At 31.3% G+C, this 20,714-nt stretch overlaps 1 protein-coding gene across 1 annotated transcript; it reads right to left on the bottom strand.

The window, feature by feature from the left end:
• Positions 1-1,150: 1,150 nt before the first annotated feature.
• On the bottom strand, positions 1,151-20,714 carry LOC134681303 (protein moonraker-like). The gene is made up of 20 exons (XM_063540872.1): positions 20,573-20,714; positions 19,257-19,414; positions 18,253-18,583; positions 16,720-16,881; positions 15,878-16,086; positions 15,188-15,412; positions 13,409-13,574; positions 12,884-12,934; positions 11,855-12,036; positions 10,837-11,087; positions 10,331-10,456; positions 9,913-9,934; positions 8,775-8,812; positions 7,954-8,038; positions 6,745-6,816; positions 5,488-5,658; positions 4,800-4,869; positions 3,723-3,798; positions 2,833-3,090; positions 1,151-2,200 (listed from the first exon to the last, which is right to left on the bottom strand). The coding sequence occupies exons 1-20, from the start codon at positions 20,589-20,591 to the stop codon at positions 1,774-1,776; spliced, it is 3,099 nt and encodes a 1,032-aa protein (XP_063396942.1). The 5' UTR covers positions 20,592-20,714; the 3' UTR covers positions 1,151-1,773.

Raw genomic sequence — 20,714 nt, 5'->3', positions numbered from 1 at the left:
GTTATTTTCTCAGAATCTATTTTAGGGTTACAAAAAGTGCTTGGTACATTGAATGAACATACATCTAAGTGTTGATTGAGTGTTGATATTTATAAAACTAAAATTGTAGTATTTAAAAAAAGGTGGTAAAGTTCATGTTGATGAGAATTGGTATAAAAGTAATAAAGGTAATAAAAAAATTGAAGTTGTTGATAATTTTGCCTACCTTGTTACAACAGACTGCAGTGTTTGCTTTAAGAAGAAATACAATAAGAATGTTTAAACAATATCACTTTTTGATACTTATTAATTCTTTATTAAGTTATGGAAGTGAAATGTTAGGTGCACACAAAGCCCTGACCAAACAGAGATATTTCACATGAAGTATAAACTCTGAAAATAATTCAAGATTAAAGAAAAAACACATAAACTACCATGTATCCAGTACTCAGCTACTAAACCCAGATCAAAGGCAATAACAACTACTAAAGAAACCGGAGGGACTCCAATACTAAAGAGATTAAAAAATAAAATCACAAAAATACTGAACTAAGGGGGAAAATCAATTCGGAAAGTCCATAATCACATGGCAAAATCAAATTACAAAACGCATCAAAAACAAATGGACAAGAGATTAAAGTTCCATAACTCTTGAATAACAAAAAAAAAGAAAAGCTTCAAAGAGTAAATAGACCTTTATCTCATAATTCTTAATAATTTGGTAAAGTATGAATAAAATCATTCAAGGCATACTTGAGTTTTGATGGATTGATCAGTGTTAATGCCACTGTCAGCACTATTATGCAGTCAGTCGGTTTTGGTGGTTGAAGCTGGGGTGCCTGAAGAGAACCACCAACCTTTAGTAGGAAAACTGACAGTCCTATAAACTAAGTCAAGTACAGTTGCCACTAGTAGGAGTCAAACTTGCAACGTCAGTGTTTACAACCTAGGGATACAATTGTTCGACTACTTAAGACCACTTGGCCACTGAGGCATAATTTCTTGAGTTAGTGGCTGAGGTTTTTTTTGTAATATGGACCAATAAATACGGAGACAACCCCTTATCTTAATAGGACTGTGTTTCACAGGAGTACATGAATATGTCAAAAATTCACAAATAAAATCCATAAACATGTTTATTCTCTACATTTAAAAACGAATATCACAGATTACAATGTATAAATTATAGGAGCACTGATCATTAATAAAAGTATATGTTTCAATTCTGAATGATCTAGTTCTTAATACTATACCTTTAAAATGTCTTAAATAATAATTATGGGTTCTGTAACCCTTGACTAATTTTCCCTAAAAATTTAATTTTTTCATGCTGAAGAACATAACATTATCCATTTCCAATACATTGCATTGCATTCATATATCTTTCAAGACTAGATCTACTTGAAATAAAGAAGAGCCATAAAAGTTGTGATGTTGGATTTTTCAGATGAAAAAGGAATGTGCAGTCTAAACCAAGGCTACACTATATTCAGTCAATTGAGATATGTAGAGCTGTTGACCTTTTACTTATATATAGATAAAACCAAACGATATATGAAGAACTTTTCCTAACAACAAGATTAGTGAAAGAATTTCGATATCAATTAATGTTCACAAATTTTGAATTCAATAATCAGGTCTTCCACCAAATACTCCAAAATTCACTTCTGCCATCCAAATCTAAATTTGTGAATAGGGAATCAAACGTTTTCAAATATACTTATTTCTTTTACATGAACCCATCTGAAAACTACACATATAACAATGTCAATAAATGCATTTTAACACACAATTTCAATTTTCATCATCATCCTCATCATCTTCATCAACATCATCAGTAACATCTTCATATTCTTCACTATCATCTTCCTCAAAAGCATCTTCACTATACTGTTCATCAACATTAAATGAAACATAATCGTCTTGGTGTTGACTAACCATTTCCCTATGTAAGGGAGATAATCTATGCGGTGACAGAAGTTCTCTGTGTACAGGAGATAGTCTATTGGGAGATGAAACTGGTCCCGTTTCATAAGTAGTAATTTTTGCCTGGTCAGTTTCGTACGTAGTTGTTTTTGTTTCTGGAAGAGATTCCACATCATGACTAACGTTACCGACCATAAATTCTGCCTTACATACTTGGTTCATAATGGCATCATTAGTGTCCTCCAATTCACCAGCAATGTCATTTAAACACTCATCTAATATTAAGTTTGACACCCTACAAGTATTGGTTCAAATAATTAGAACTTGTGAAAGCATGGATGAAATCAACAAATAGATTAAACTGAGTTTCAAATATTGTAAATTTAGTTTTCTTGTTTAAATTGCTTTACATTTGTCATTTCAGGGTCTTTTATAGTCAACTATGCCATATGGTGACCTATGGTAGTTCTGTGTAATTTGATCTCTTGTGAAGGTTGGTCTCATTGGTAACATATCACATCTTTTTTTTTACATTAAATTTTAAATATTAAATAAATCAAGATTTTATTTTCAGATTCAAATTTGATACAGATCTAAAATCTATAAATGTTAGTTCTGAAATATTGAGAACAAACATAGGGATGATTTGTTTCTACCAGATATGTCTTTCTAGTTTTTAATCAGAATAGGAAAATGATAGTGGGGTTGAACCTAAGCTAACAAAATGTAATTATCTAACCTAATTACAACTGGGTTTTTTTTCTTTATCAAATCCTCTGCAACAATGCATTTTTTATTTTGAAATTATTATTTGTGGGATAAATTTACATGTCTAACGATGTATAAATTATCTATAGTTTTGCCTGCAGATTTTGGCAAAACCACCAATAAAATATCCATGGAAATACAATAAATAATTTGACTTACTCTTCAGCCAATACCCAGGGATCAAATCTTCCTAAAGGATGATGGGAAGTCTTCTTCAAATGTCTGTCAAAGGCTTCCTGGCTGCTGTAGATGCCTCTCATCACCTCATCAGAAAGTGATATAAAAGTTGGAGGAGCTTGTCTATCTGACTCCGCCCCTATCAGATCATCCAATTCCAAGACTCTATTTTTAACTAATGTCAGTCCCTTTGTTTTAGTGAATATAATAGGAACATCTGAATTATCTTTGTTGTATACTCTGAAATAAAAATTAATAAATAAATCTGTTTGGAAAAATATGTGTCTTGAGGATTTCTTGAGAAAAAAAAACTTAGAGATTACGACTAACAAAATTCTTATGTGAAAATTAAAAATATTAAACTGTTATGAAATTATTAAATTAAACTAATCAGTAGTATGGTGGCATTAAATTTTTTTAATCATATATCACTGATACTAAAATTTCTCATTTAATGTAGACATTTACATTACCAGTACATTTGATGGGAGATAAATACACCAGTTCTGACAAACCAAATTTATTGAATATAACTTTCATTTTATGGCACTGTGAATATCCCTTGCTTTGCAACTTACATAATTGCTCACATACATATTCTAAATTGTCTGCTTATAAATGTGAAAAGTATTAGAAACTAACACATGACTAAGGTGTCAACTCTATCTAGATGGTTTGGCCTATTCTTTATTGGCTCTTTATTTTCATATAGCTCATGTATTTATAATTGATTAAAAAAATTCTGATCAAGGTTAACCAAGAAAATCACTTTGAAAACACTGAATTGAAAATTTATTATTTTCATTAAAAAGAAAAGGTATTAGTGTCAAACAATATATCATTAATATTTTCAGAAAATCTCTGTGACTTACATTGGCTTTTCTTGTATCACAGGTCCCTTGGACTTAGATATTTCCATGGCAAATGGTGCAATTGGATTATTGATAACTGCAAAAAAAATGTTCATTAATATTCATAAAATATGAACTTAAATAAATTAATGTTTAAATTGTTATTTGTATCTTATACTGACTGATCTATGTATGCGATCATTTGATGAAATATACAGATATGTTTCATTTGGATCTAGGTATAAAGATCACTCCCACTATACAACTATAATACTGTGTATATTAATACTGTAAATTTAGAAATTATTGAGTGCATTTAATATTGTGATTTTGTCTTTATAGACTTTTTACGATCTTGAGAAAAATCCTGCTAAATTCATATAAAATATTTCAAAATGCAAGTTTAAATTATTGCGTTTACAACTAATTCGCATTTTTCGCAATAATAAAAACCTCGCATTAATTTCTGTATTTACAGTTTTTTCATGGGAACCAATTTTTTGTGGATTAAGGAAAAATGTATGATCGTAGATATTTGATTTAATTGTGGCTATGCAAAAGTCCACATACAAACTTAGTGAAAATTATACTTAATTAAACATTGAAATTTGTGGTTCACTTAAGCTTATAACCTTAAATCCATGAAAATTGTTATCCCACGAATAATAATGAATCTACAAAACTTATTTCTACTCAACAATTTTTTGTCAGAGCAATGCTGTTGTATGGGAACACTTCCTATTGCACTATTATGGCACCTTTTTATCAGACAAAAATATTTTATGGTGTAATATCTCCACTATTTTCATACTTTCTGTTTAAAAAATAGTGATTCAAATTAAGTTAGTAGTACTATATATGATTGAGATGAGTGCATGATTTGAACCCAATCTTCAGATCATCGTACATTACGGAATTGGGAATATTACTGATATCCAAAATCAATGCTAGATATTTGAAACAGAAACTTAAAAAGTTGCTAACCAATAATGCTATCAAAATTTAAACAAAACATGTACTGCAACAATTTTCAAATAATTAAAACATTGCAAAATTTCTGTATCTAAATTATCTGGTCTTAGTAGTAATTTAACTAACCTTTTGTTGTAGGTTTAACATCTTCAAAGTGTACTGTAGCCCATCTTCTTCTTATATTGTGAGATTCCATCTACAAAAGATAACATTATAAGTTATATGGTTCGCTACTGACCCCATACGGATCCATAGAGGGTGAGTAAAATCCATAGGGGGTGAGGCCGGAGGCCGAGTCCCCTATGAATTTTATTCACCCTCTATGAATCCGTAGGGGGTCAAAAGTTAACGGTATAACGAATTTATCGGACGCTGGACTTTTTCTGCGTCGTTTTGTTGAAAAATAAACAACGAAACGCAACAACATTAATAGATGACCTCGCCATTAACGCGTCATGAACCCCCTATGAAACCTACTAACCCCCTACGGTCTCATAGGGGGTCACCATGTGACGGCGTTTAACCAATCACAACGTGATATTTTATCAATGGTCCGATAAATTCGTATGTTGTGTTGTTATACCACCGTCCACAGCTAAGTAGAGGTTTGGCACCAAAAAAGCATGTCAAACACCAACCTATTCTGTATGTTCCTGTCACAAGGCAGACTTTAATTCAGTGGTTGTCGTTGTTGCTGTATATCATATTTGATTTTCTTCTCCACTTCAATTAAACTTTGGTAGATAGTTGTCTCACTGGCAATCATACCACATCTCCTTTTCAGTCCTCTTGACCTTTGTAACAAAGTACTAACCTCCATTTGTTCTAATCTCTGATATATATTTTCTAACGTTGGATTATCCTGCATGGTGACAGCCTCTCTATGGACATGTTCGTCCCTCTCTAACCTTTGATATTCTTGGGCTGTGTCATCCAATACTTCACCCAGTATCATGTTGGTCAAGTCATCACCACTGTCCTCAAACTATAATCAAATATTGTAATCATTCTTTAACACCTTTAACAGTTTGTACTTTAAAAATTAACCTGTCTATTATTTTGTATGTTGTTGGGTTGTTATCTCATTCAAATTTCTCAAATGTCTTTTATTCATATATAAAATTTAGCGTATGGATAGCAATGAAAAACATCACTGTAGTGTAGACAGACTTTTTGAAAATATACACCCTGTAATATTATAAGAGACAAGAAGAACATTGTGGATATTCATTTTTCATTGTCCTATTTCAAGAGTTTGTTTTACTTAGATAGGATATTTTGACTTTGGTGGTGTTTGCGTTACTTAGTCTTTAGTTTTCTATTTACTGTCAATTGAGAATTTATTGGGAGGTTTTTAATAATGCTGATCATGTGGCTGGGTTAGTATCACAATACTAAGAAATCCCATTATGATATTTAATGTCAGTATTCAGATTGTGCTTAAATTGTAATAATTTAATTTTGGATGTAACGCATCTTCTGATTGGCTAACGTTATTTTGTTATGAGCCCATAGATATAATTAAGTCATGTGACCGTGACGTCATCAATGTTTTCTATGGTTTTCTACGGTTTAAAATGGAATTTAAATAAAATTATAAGAAATGACTGTAATGTTTTTTCTGTCTATTCGAAATAACATAAAAAATGTGGTGCACACTGTTTAAAAAACCCACACGTTATTCAGTGTGCACCAAATTTTTTATGTTATTTCTTCATAGACAGAAAAAATATTACAGTCATTCCTTAAATAATTAATCTCACATTTGTATCCAATCTCTAAAAATCAAAATAATAAATGCATGCAATAATTTCTGAATTTAAAGTAATATTATGTAGACTTGTCTTTTCATAATTTTTTAATTTTGTATTTCCACCTCTTTTTTTGCTAAATTTGACACCTTTTTTGTTTGAAAATTTAGAAAATGAAATGTTGCATCCAATAATTTCTGAATGTGCCCTAGCTATCTACTATCTCTAAATTTGGCAAGTGGGGATAACTCTCCCTTTTTCAGTGAAAATTTAGTAAATGAAATGTAACACACAGAATATAAGTCAGATAAAATACTAACACTAGCTAGAGCTTTATCAGCCATTTGCCTCCTCTTTGTTTTGGTTTTCTCTTCTTGTTGAAAAGCTATTATCTGAAATAACATAAATTAAAATGGTAGTTTATTGTTCAATGTTTACTGTTAATCAGTATCCAAATATGTAGTTGGTTCAACAATATAATAAATGTGTTAGCCATTCAGGGTTAAGGGCTGTTCCAAAAATACAAATAAAAATTATTTGACCCCACCATGCATAAATTTTAAATGGATATTTCCTTTAAATTTTTTTCTTCATATAACCACCACACATCAAATTTTGATTAAAGAGCCTTCTGACTCCCCAATACAATTAATTCTGGAAAAGCCCTAAGCAAATCACATACTGTGGATTCATATTTTTTTCTTGTGTACAAATTTCAATAAATGATTTCATGGTTTTGTGGAAGTCTGCATGACATCCCATAGAAAATGTTTAACAGATAGAATATTTAAATTTGTATTTGTATTTTTTATGTGGTTTCCTTGTACCCACTATTTCCACAAATATTGATATCTAATGAATAATAATGAATCCAGACTATAATCAAGGGCCAAAATATATGGTTTTTTTTTTTTTTAGACAAGTCAGCTATAAATTCTTAGAGCAATAACATTGTTAAAGAGCCAACATCCCATTGGTTATTGTCCCAATAAACTTGGAAGCAGAGGGACATAGTAATATTTTTTGTCCTTCCATCTTTCTGTGAACACTACCCATAAAAGACTGACACCTCAGATCTTTAATACTTGGGAAATGAATTATAATATGCATTTGATAAAACCCACAAGGGATTGAGATTTGATGGTTTCATTCTTTTAAAAGCTGGAGCAGATCAAGCCATTTTCAAAAGGGGAGTTCCCAACCTAAGATATTCAAATGCACTGATCGTTCAAAATTAGGGGGATTCCAACTGGATCCACCACTGAAAAGGTATACAATGTGACAAATTTTGTGACAAAGATATTCATCAAAGACTGTATTTTTGGCAAATCAAAAGATAGTATGAATGGATTTTACAGTTAAAAGATTCTATATATGCATGTATTCAAAGGTGAATTGACATCATTTTTAAACAACCATCATTTACAAGAATGTATGATGTGCTCCTCATTAGCAGGAGGAAGATATAGAAAAGAATTAGTAGTATAAAATATGCATAACAAGACTAATCTTTTTGTGAACATTTATACCTCTGCCTTTTGTAAAAGTGGCTTCAGTCTAGCTTGTATTTTTTTCTCAGCATCTCTCACCATTCTCTCTGATAAACTGAGATTTCTGAAAATAAAATTGTTCGAAAATAGGCAAAAAAGGCAAAATATATAGCAAAAATTACAATTAACTAAAGAGCAATAACTTTAATCACCAAATAACTCAAAATGTCTGTCATTATGGTTTATTATTAGATCTGGTCTTATTGCTAATGTTTGCCTTAAAGGTTTGTATCTGTCTATTAAAGTTTTCAATGTAAAAAATGCCAAAATCCTACAAGAAGCTGTTTGATAGTTTTGTATTTTATGTAGATCTCAATATTGTAACAATTTAGCCCTGTTACATTCCCTCTATCTATAGCAGTTTCCAGATAATAAACATAACTATCATTTCACCCCTATATTCTATTGTAAGCCATGTCTGCCATGCATGTTTGTCAGAAAGCTTGGTCATTGGAAAAATTAATAAAACTATATACTTCATTGATAATTGCAGACATGAGAGATAATCTTTGTAACTACAAAGAAAGATGACAACAGTTATCATGTGATGGCAAAAGCTCAAACTTGCCCTGTAAGAAAAAATATGAAGGTGCTTTTTTCATTATATCCTTTTGTTTAAATTGATATAAGAATCTTTTCACTAAAACAACCTTGGTGTTAGCTGTGCACTGCCTTTATTTTAGAACAGTTTTTGAAAAGAAATTTTAACTCTCAAAAGACACAGATGTAATAAAATTCATTAGATTGTTTTCCCCTTTGTTTACAATGACTTATTAGTGAAGGTGACCCTAAAGTTTTACCTATCTGGTGACCCTCCTCTTGTTCTTGGTCTACTTTCCTGTAAAATATAATTATTGAATCTATAAGTAACCAAGCATCAAACAAACTTAAAGTTTATCAAAAGTTCACAATCTTATTACATACCTGCCAAATTTCAAAATGCCCATGGGGTTTTAACGTGCAAAATGGCTGTTACAGTTCTAAAAACCTTGAAAGGCGCCTTCAAATGTGTTTTTATGTTGTATTTTGGCTTCTTCCTTACTTTGAAAGGCTCATAGCCATTGAAAAAATAACTAAATTGTTTAAAATTATGGACAAAATTCTTCTTTCAAAATTTCCATTTGGGAGCTTTCATGGGGGAAATCCCCCATTATTATTGACAGTTTGCAGGTATGTTATTACAAATAACATTTTCAACATTGTTATTTACAGCAATTCAACTTGTTTTTACATAGAAAAAATATTCGAATACCTCTTAGTCAGTTTAAAACATTGGCACATAAACAAAGAAAGCCAACCAATATACAGAAATTTATAAAGCTTAAATTTAAACTTTTTTTTTAAATTTAAAATTCATAATGTTCTGTCTTTTTAGTTACTTTAAAAATGTAATTTATACAATGTTTTACAGTATTTTAAATATACAAGTTTATCTTGTTGATAATCATGATAATGTTTTATTAAATTCATTGTCCGGATTTTGTGTTTGAGAAATATTTAAAATTAAAACAGCATTTTGATATAATATGATACTTTGGCTGTTGTGAATATTTCTTTACAAATATAGCTGACAATGCATAATATATTAATTAGAACAAATTTCTATCATTTATTTCTAAAATGAATGAAAAGGAATATGATCCTCCTGTTTTGTCAAAATGATGCACACTTTCAATCAGTTGGAGGCTGAATTTTCATAGTCTTATGTAATTATTACCAGAACAGAAAGTACAATATAGTAATATCAGATCTGTGAAGCTAAAGCGAGGATCTGAATTTTAATCTGATTTGACACTTGTCCCATTTGTTAAAGACAATATTGTATTATAAATGTGTTTTGTGTTGTTGGATTGTGGTTGCATTATTGTATGCATTGCATTTCCTTTCATGCAAATTTTTATTTTTATTTTTTGAATCACAAAAGTCTATGTAACTTACATGACCTCCTTGGTAAAGTGACCTGAAATATGAATATAATATGAAATATAAAAACTAAAAAACAAATTACAACTACATTTCAATTTGAAAAGATATTATGTGAGTTTTCTAGTTGTAGAAACAACTAAAAATGCTTAATTAATAACATGTTTTTCTTGTGCACTTTGTAAACAACTATTTTTTTTTACTCTGTATTTTTGTGCTTGAACCCAATTAATCATTCTATGATTGAACTGAGAAATTTGGTAAGGTCACTGCACATCAAAATTTCAATTCTAGACTCTGATTTGCATTTATGCACTGTGGGTCCATTTATTTTCATGAATATCAGTTTTGGATGGATTGTTAAAAAAATTAAAAAAATTTGGGCCTTCTATTTCTTGGATATGCCAAAATGTCAAGAAAAATCAACTCTTACTTGACTATATCGCTGCCATCAAGATCTAAGTATCTGTATGAATTGTAAGGACTCTGTGACCTTGATCTTCTCTGGTGACCTTTAGGTTTACCACTTGGTATCCATGGGCTGTGACCTCTCTCTGAACTGTTAATGTTAAGAAAAGCACCCATTAGAAACACATCTTTTTAAAACTAACAAAATGTTATTGTTACATTAAATACTGCATCAGGTAATTATTCTTTGTATTAAATAGGCTCTATATGGGTTAAAAAATATGTCACACTCTCTTTAAATGGAATAACTATTTACAGGATACAACTCATATCAAAATATATGAAGGATAAAGACTGGCTCATCAAGAAATATTTTGCAGGAAAGTTTTAACTAAAATTCTAAATACTCTTATACCTGGTCAGCTTCCAAAATTTTATTTTCCTATATTTTTTTAATTGCATAATCTGCAGTAACAAATGCAAGAAAATTGTTTATTTAACCAGCATCCATTAATAACACGATTTGTTTACCTTGGAGATGGTGGAGCTGAGAATGACCTATCACATCTGTATGGTGACAAAGATCTGTCTCTAGCGTCCAAAGCCTTCAAACTTGATGACAGTGTTGGGTCTCTGTAATGTACATCTGGGTCTGATTCATAATGAGGCTTTGACGTCTGCTTGGACAATGTTGGTTTATGTGGTTGCCATGCCAATGACCTTTGCTGTTGCTGATGGTGTTGAACTTGTTTAACAGCCCTTTGAGCTTTAATTCGCTGATTCTGAAAAAAAGTTTAGATTGTGAAATCACTCATAAACAGAAAATATTGAATAATGACATCTCTTGGTTTTTTTATGCCCCATTTAAGGGCATTATGTTTTCTGGCCTGTGTATCTGTCTTTCCGTCTGTCCTGCTTCAGGTTCTAGTTTTTGGTTTAGGTAGTATTTGATGAAGCTGAAGTCCAATCAACGTGAAACTTAGTAAACATGTTCCCTATGAAATGATCTTTATAATTTTAATGCCAAACTAGACATTTTATCCAATTTTCACAGTCCATGGAACATAGAAAATGATAGTGCGGATGGGGCATCCCTGTTCTTGGGACACATTCTTGAAATCTTGTGTATGGTCTAATTTGTGAATTTTTTTTTCATACATTGTAAGAAAAATGAAAAGCGTAATAAAAATTATTTTAAGTATAGTAGTTCTCAATCTAAATAGTTGATAATCATTTTGCATACTGTGTTATATATTAAGATTGAAAAGTCACAGTTTATAAGGAGATTTTTGTGTTAAGGCAACATACAGCTATCATAAAAAAAATCTTCATCAGAAAGTGTCTGACAGTAGTTGACTAAGATGACATCTTAAAATAATCTTGATGTCTGATTTTAAATTAAACTGTACACAACTTGTCACCCAAATTTTAAAAAAAACAGCCCTTCAAGTTTTTAATAATAGGGCCCCATTAGTGTCTAAGCTTTTAGTTGTCATTTCAAAACCCACACACTCACTATTATATAATGTGAACTAGGCACGATGTTTACCTGTAATCTTCCTGGTAATATCAGACTTGTTTTAGATGCTGGTTTTCTAACTGGTTCCTCTTGCAGTGGTACATTCCATGCCATTCCTGCTTTTCCCTGCTGGACATCACTGGTATCCATCAAGGCTTCTATACCTGCCCTTAACATTGCCTTCCGCTCTGGAGTTCCTGTATTCCACGCAACTGTAAGATATTATTTTTTCTAATTAAAAACTTACATTTCTGACATTTCTCTATTGTGTTTTATATTAATTTTATAAAACAAATAAAATTTCTAGAGATCACATTAAAACTTGTTTAAATAATTTAAAGAACCAATAATCTCCCTTATCCCAAAATTAACATAATTTACATAACGCTGACTAGTTGCAGACAAAAAAAACACTTGTCAAAAAAATAATATAATTTCTTGTCATAAAATTGTTCAATCTTTGTAAGTAAATTCAATAATTTCCTCAATAAAAATATCTAAATTTCTCTATATAATGCCGAAGAAACGCAAGGATTTTGACCTACGGCACAACGTTCTTTCTTATCTGACATCACACTCTTGATACAGATTATGGACTTTCTTTTTGTCCTTAGACCAAAACAACAATTGAATTGAAACATTTTCTTCTAGTCTTGAAATATAGACTTTCACTTCATCATTCTGTCTAAGAATTTATACTTAAATTATTTTTATCATCAAATTCTATGATATAAAGCTTTACGGTGGTACCAAACACCTGGACAAAATTAATTTGGTTTGTTTTATTTTCATAAAACTTTGACAAAACATTTACTTTTATCCTTTGACAAAAATATAAAAAATTTTAAAAAGTTAACCACAAACTTTATCCGAAAATTTCATTGGATGTATAGTAGTTTGACAAACACTAATTTTCATCATTGAGAATCTTAATATTTCCTTTATGAAAGAATGTGATTTTTACAGAGTAATCTCCCTGTAGTGTTATGTACCATCTTAAATATGCCTTTACTATTTCAATTGTTATTTTTCACTTCACTAATTTAATACTGTTCCTACCTTGTTGTTTTTGTACATTACTTCTTTTAATAGCTGGCTTCTTTAAAACACCTATAACAAATAAATTGACAATTTACAATAACATTTGACCTTAAATTATCTGTTGATAATTGTGATGTACCCATTATTGTATATGTTTAGAATGAAAACAGTATTTAGGATCGCTTGCTGAACTTGTTTTTGACCTCTTTTCAGACATTTAGAATCCTCTCCATGTAGTTACATAAAACATTAAACCAACCCGCTAACCACTTCTTGTAAAATGTATGGTGAAAATCATTTATTGCCTAAATTTCAATAGCTTCTATCTCATTAAAAAGGACACAGACACTTTATATTTTTCACTTTTTAGTTCTGTTATTATAAACAATTTTTTGTTTAGTGTTGTTTAAAAAGCTTGTTAATTTTTTGAAACAGAGAAGTCAACCTCCTTCATTCAGCAAATCTGCTGCTAAACATAATAGAAATTTTCATTCTCATATTATCCAGCAAAGATAAAATTACTTTTCCACATTTTTGTTTTACCTTTGACAGGTTTATTTTCCTTGCCTCTATGTGGAGCTGGTCTGAAGGAAGGTTGAGGTAGTTGTCGGGATACAGGAGACTTCCTTCTTCTACTGGTAACCTCTTCCTGTGTTGTCTCAATTACAGGTGGCTTGGTTACCTCTACACACCATGCTTTATTCAGTTCCTTCAAAATAGAATAGTAATTTAATAAGTGATAAGTACATGAATCTTTCATCACTTTTTACTTATATTTTGCTTCCATTTTTCTGTGTAATAATTTTTAGTTCAAGCCTCCCTTTGAGAATGGGGTTTAAGGTAATAAATTCTAGGTTTAACATAAACAATTAGGCCTTGTGTTGAAGGACGTTCTTTGACCCCTAATTGCTAACTTTTAATACATTGTGATGCAATGAAGAATTGTCTCATTTGAACTCATACAACATCTTAGTACTAAGCAACTAAATACAAGTATAAGCATCTATCAATTTGCTATACTTCTGGAAGTTTATACATGTATCCAAGGATTGCATTGTCCAATAAATTCTCAAATTATGAAAGCAAAAAATCAATTTCTAAAAATAATTAAAACAAGAGTGCACACGCTGAAATGTCTCACCTTCTTTACTATTCATTGATATTATGTTGAAAGTCCAAAGTATAAAGCTTTATTAAAAACTGTCACATAAACTTAACATTAACCAAGATAGCTAAACAAAGACCAATGAACCATGAAAATGAGGTCAAGGTCAGACGAACCATGCCAGGCAGACATGTAAAGCTAGCAATGCTTCCATACAACAAATATAGTTGACCTATTACTTATAGTTTAAGAAAAATAGACCAAAACACAAAAACTTAATACTGAGCAATGAACCGTGAAAATGAGGTCAAATAAAACCTGCGGGACTGACGTATAGATCATAAAATATTTCCGTACACCAAATATAGTTGACCTATGGCATATAGTATTAGATAAAAAGACTAAAACTCAAAAACTTAACTTGGACCACTCAACCATGAAAATGAGGTCAAGGTCAGATGACATCTGCCCGCTAGACATGTACACCTTACAATCATTCCATACAACAAATATAGTAGATCTATTGTGTAAAGTATGAGAAAAACAAACCAAAACACAAAAACTTAACTATAACCACTGAACCATGAAAATGAGGTAAAGGTCAGATGACACCTGCCAGTTGGACATGTACAACTTACAGTGCTTCCATACACTGAATATACTAGCCCTATTGCTTATAGTATCTGAGATATGGACTTGACCACCAAAACTTAACCTTGTTCACTGATCCATGAAATGAGGTCGAGGTCAAGTGAAAACTGTCTGACAAGCATGAGGACCTTGCAAGGTATGCACATACCAAATATAATTATCCTATTACTTATAATACGAGAGAATTCAACATTACAAAAAATCTGAACTTTTTTTTCAAGTGGTCACTGAACCATGAAAATGAGGTCAAGGGCATTTCACATGTGACTGACGGAAACTTCGTAACATGAGCCATCTATATACAAAGTATGAAGCATCCAGGTCTTCTACCTTCTAAAATATAAAGCTTTTAAGAAGTGAGCTAACACCGCCGCCGCCGTAGCCGCCGCCGGATCACTTTCCATATGTCGAGCTTTCTGCAACAAAAGTTGCAGGCTCGACAAAAAACCATCTAAACACTTATGTTGGTCAACTGAGCAATAATGACAAAAATAAGGTAAGGGGAGATAAATTATAAGTTTCAAAATAGCAGCCAATTGCTGATTAAACATGCATGACTCTCTTACATCTACTCTGTCCAGCATTTTGACTAGGTCTTCTTGTACTGTTGATTTCCCATCACTACTTAGCTGTGTACTGAGTAGTGACATCTGGCGGATCAAGAGAGCTAACTCATGGTATGAAGAGGGGAGACCACTGTGTAAATCTGTGTTGGGTAGGTTGGTAACAAATGCCTGGATAGTTCTCACTGCATAACGATGTGCTGCTGCTAGTCTTGCCATGGCTTGGCTCTGTAATTAAGTGATAAAAATTATTATTAAAATGAAAAATCTGATAGAATTATGTATTTATGATTTTTTTTAATTTATCTATAAATATTTTCTAACATATCACTATCAATAAATATAATATATCACTACCAAATTATGTAAAAAAAAAATGTAGACAGTTAAAAATTTACATCATTGGTTTCAAGTAATTCTACTTATTATTGCGATTTTTGTCATTTTAGACTCAAATCTGATTTAAATTTTTTGCGACATTGAGAAAAATCCTTTTTTATTTATAAAAAATATTTCCAAATGCGAGTTTCAATAATTGCGATTATAACCCTATAGCATTTTTCGCAATAATAAAAACATCCCAATAATTTCTGAATTTACAGTATGTTTTTCTATGATTAGGGCATCCAGAAAGCTGACTGTGTAACCCTCTTAAAGTAAAATATAGTTTTTGTTGAGTACAAACTGTATCACCTTTTTTGTGTGTTTAGTTTTATCTGTGCCTGACTTTGTTAATTCCTGCTGTATTTGTCGAACTTGTTGACGAAGCACGTACATCTGTCTGGCAGCACGAGTAGCTGTTTCTTCTGATCGTAATTTCTTTCTTACTGCATCCTCTTCCTGTGGCAAGTATCCATCTTTTTTACGACTTTTTGAAGGCTGGAGAAATTCTACATTTTGATCTGTAAAAAAAATATTCTTTATACATTGTACAGTGTTTTTTAATATCTTGATGATAGATACACATTCTATTGAGGGAATTATTTTTACTTTTTCTGTTTTCTGTATATATAAATTTACTGTATGTATAGCTTTAAACTGCTGACCCTTCCTAGGTATATAATTTAACCCCCTGTTTTAGTGGGGTTTTCATAATCTTTTGTTTGATGTGTTGTGTTTTGTTGTTGGTCTTTATTTTTTTGACATGGTGTTGTTTTTTTAATGGACATATCATTTTAAATTGATAACTTTCATTTAAAAACAAAGACGTGTGTTAGAAACCAAATCAATTCATTTAAACATAATAAATATATTTAACCATTTCTAGCTAATTTCCTTCTGTTAGATTGGGAATAATAAAAGAAACCACGTAATATAAGTAAATATTCTTCTTCACTCAAAAAGACTAAACTGCTGATAATTTGGTTTTTAATATTGTAAAATGGAAAATCAACAAGTAACAATAAATTTCATTTTTAACTATTCACACAGTGACATAGATGAAAAGATTGCTAATAATTAAATTATACAGATAATTCTATGTTTAAGGCATGCAATTTATTGTCAATTGACAGTCATGATAGTTTTTTACATACCTCTAAGAACTCTCTGCTCAATGACCTGTATCTGTTGTAAATATCCCTCCATCTCTCTTTGTAATCTCTCTATCTCTTTAGCTGGCTGATCTATTGGTGCTGATCGTTTGACAGGATACAACTTAAAATCTGTATCTCTTGTAGGAGGTGAATTTGTTGTTGCTGAAATAGAATAAGTTATTGTATAATTACATTGTAAGTAGTAAGTTAGAGTGCATTTTGTACACATATTAATTCATAGACCTAAATCACCCCAATATAGTATTTTTTGTGTTGATGCTGCATAAAGCAATCAACAATCAATCAATAATCAATCAATTAATAATAGTCCTATATCTCTTTATCAGTAATCAATTTAAAAAAAAAAAAACTTTAGTAACAAGTGCTAATTACTCAAACAACTCAAATAAATTCAACTACAGCATGAACTAACAGGTCAACCATATAAATTACATCAATAAAAGGTTGTAAAACAGTAATTTTATAATTTGGTTATTATTTCACCAACATGACCAAGATACAATTTTATTAACTGAAAATCATAGACCCACACCCCAGAAACATAGAACAACAGTCTAATATTATATGACTGTGTGTCTGTGGTGCTTTAGGGACGACATCAAAAGTTCAATGAAGGATAAAAAACTTAATTCACATAGTTTTTTCACTGACCCCCCCCCCCCCCCCCTCTTAACTTAATTTGGGAAAAATTGATTTACCTATATGGATATAGGTAAAATCGATTTTGGATTAACAAAACTTGCAGCAATGTTGACCCCCCCACCCCAAACTATTTGATTTAAGTTTTTTATCCTACATAGATCTTTTGATGTCGTCCCTTAAAGGCCCAACTGTGGATCCATGATAATAGATACACGTATCATGGATATTATTTAAGAATTTAATGCTTCTTTTTGTAAATTTATTGAGGTGTAAAAGCGTTGACCGAAGTACATTTTGTATGAAGCGCGGAAGCGCTTCATACTAAAAATGTGTGCAAGGTCAAGGCTTTTACAACCCTATAAAGTTACAAAAAGAAGCATTCAATACTTATATTTAAATTATTTAGCTATGATCATGAAAACATGAATTCTATAAATTTTGTATTTTATTCACTTGTGCACTTTATTGTGGGACCACATGCTTCATGAATGAAAAGTTTTATTGAGTGATGCAATTGCTTACGGAATAACATGTGATGTGCAGTTAGCCAATCAAAATAAAGTATTATAATGAAACAGACATCTAATGTAATTATTACAATATATTTGGAATTTGTTGTCATTGAATAGAAACTTACTTTAAAAAGATCATCAACAGAAATTAATCTGTCAGATAAATACACTCTTAAAACTTACAAATTGTTAAACCAATAAATTGGTACAAATAACTTGTATTATATGTAAGGACCCAGTTTAGCGTTGTTTAAGCTTAATAAGTGACTTACTGTTGCAGGGGAATTTTATATGGTAAAGCATTAAATTTCAAATGCAAAGAATATTGTAGAATGTAAAAGTCTAGTGCAATACAAACCAGGAAATGCTCTATTTTGTTGCATTCTGGGAGGTGTTTGTGTTCTAGCATCTTTTGGATGACGATTTTTATCATGTTCTTTTATCTTCATTTGCCGTGATTTATTTGTTGCTGTCTGCTGTTTGTCCCAGTATCTTTTCCCAGGAATAATTCTGGTTTTTCCCTTTGGAGAAGGTGATCGACTCCGCTGTTGACTTCTTTCCTTCTTTTTCCTTAAATCTCTCTGGGCTAGTTTGACAGCTAATGATAAGCGATCTTCAGACAATGAGGAGAAATTCATCCCGCCAGTTACTGATTGAGAACTTTCATTGAGATGACGCTGGTTAATATGCTGGAAAAAAAAGAAAAAAAATATAAAATCAATTTTTAGGCCAAAAAAAAATATGTGCGTTTCCTATTTTCCTATAGCTACCTACCCTATATTTAAAGCTTAGAAATAGCCTACCTTAAAGTTGTTTTTGGTCACTTTTAAATAAGCACTGTTAAAGTCAGAATTTCTCTCACATAGACTCAAAGTAAAAATAAAATGTAAAATTAAAACAAATCCATGCCCTAACCGAGTCATTTTTTTTAAAGATGTTATAGGAAACACACATATTATTTTATTTGGCCTTACATGTACACAATGTATATTGTATCATGTATATTTCAGTATTCTATTATTCATATTCTTAACCTTGTTTACTGGTGAAATCATGAGATAAAGTACATTTAATAACGCTTGCTTCATACATGAACAATGTCATACATGTAATTATAAAACTGTGAACATGGAAATTTTCAATTAAGTGGCATGGCTGTTTTTCACTTATTGCATGATCACATATATAAAGTATAGAATATTTCATTCCCTGTACATTGTGTACATAATTTGTGAATTTTGAAAATTAACCCCTACTCTCCTTCCCCTGTACATTTTATGAATAGAAATGGTGAAAATAACAACCCATCAAAACTTCATTTTTACAGTATAAGATTTTATGATTATCAAAAATGTGTCTCACCTGAAAGTCTGGTGCCATTGGTCCCCCTTTGTCCAATACTATTGCTCTAGGATGATGAAACTGGACTGCAGATTTGTAAGGTTGAGGATGTGCATCTAGATTAAAAAGTAACTGATTCTGTCCTGGAATCATCACTGATGCTTTACTGTGTAAAATAGCTGTAATAGATAAAAATCACAAATATACACAACAGCAATGACTTGTGTTTTTTTCCCAAAGGCAGAAGAATTAAGGCAACTGCCCAACTATCCACCAACTTGCCCTACCTTTTAAATCACACCAACATGTACAATGATCATGTACATCAGTGGCGGATCCAGGGGGGGGGGGGGTTCCGGGGGTGCGCACCCCCCCTTTATTTTTGCCGATCAATGCATTTGTATCGGGACATATGTTTTGCACCCCCCCTTTGCCCTGGGTTAGCACACCCCCCCCCTTTCGAAAATTCCTGCATCCGCCCCTGTACATCTCCAACAGATTAAAAGGATTTCATTCCTGCTGAAAATAGACCTAAAAACTTCCCCAATAGATAACATGTATATATACATATATATAAAAAAAGCCCAAAACTCGAAAACTTAAATTCTATATAAAAAAAGCCCAAAACTCGAAAACTTAAATTCTAAAATTAAAAAAAAAATAATACAATGTACATCTCATGCACCTTCATGACCTTATCAATATTTGTCCGCCTCTACTGGAAATCACACAGGTTCCAGTAAAATTTTAACGTTACAATATGAAATATTTGACGCCACAATGGATAAGTGATTTGTTGTATGACTCAATAGTTCAAACGGGACAGATTCTTGGGTCAGACGGGAATAGCGGTAAGGTGTATAGCTGTTTTGCCATACAAGCTAGGGTAGTCATGGTAGTGGCACCCCATCTTGTCTGGCAACACAGCTGTTATTGGACTTTAGAGCAATCTCAGTTGATAGTTTGCAGACGTCGAGGTTTGTCTGTACTCCTGAGTAAATTTTAAAGGGCAAAACAAACATAATAATCATGCACTTTTATATTAATTTTCTCTGACTAATACATGTATATATCAAGGATTCAAAGGAACTTGATTCATAAAAATTTAATGTTATCCATAATTCATATATTCTTTAAGTTTTTTTTCGATTAAATGAAAACCCAAGATTGAACTGTATATCAATATGAAGGCCTGAGAGGAGAAACGAAATATGCAAAACAAGCTTGGACATGAAAACTAGGCTACAAGATATATTTTTAAATAAAAAGCAATACTTCGATTAATTTGAAAACATCGAAACTTAATTTTAGAAAGCACATTAACTTATTTATGTTACCATTGTTGGAAGAATACATGCTTCAACATAAATAAACTTCAGTTATCGTATTTCTATCGCTGATTTCCGAATTTCAAGTTGCAAAACTATCCCGCTTACATCATTGAAAAGTTGTAAACAAACATTTTAAATTTAAAAGTGT

Source organism: Mytilus trossulus, chromosome 8 (genome assembly GCF_036588685.1).
Source record: "Mytilus trossulus isolate FHL-02 chromosome 8, PNRI_Mtr1.1.1.hap1, whole genome shotgun sequence".
Taxonomy (NCBI): Eukaryota; Metazoa; Mollusca; class Bivalvia; order Mytilida; family Mytilidae; genus Mytilus; species Mytilus trossulus.
Note: the sequence above shows the minus strand (reverse complement) of the source record. Positions and strands in the feature narration are given on the sequence as shown.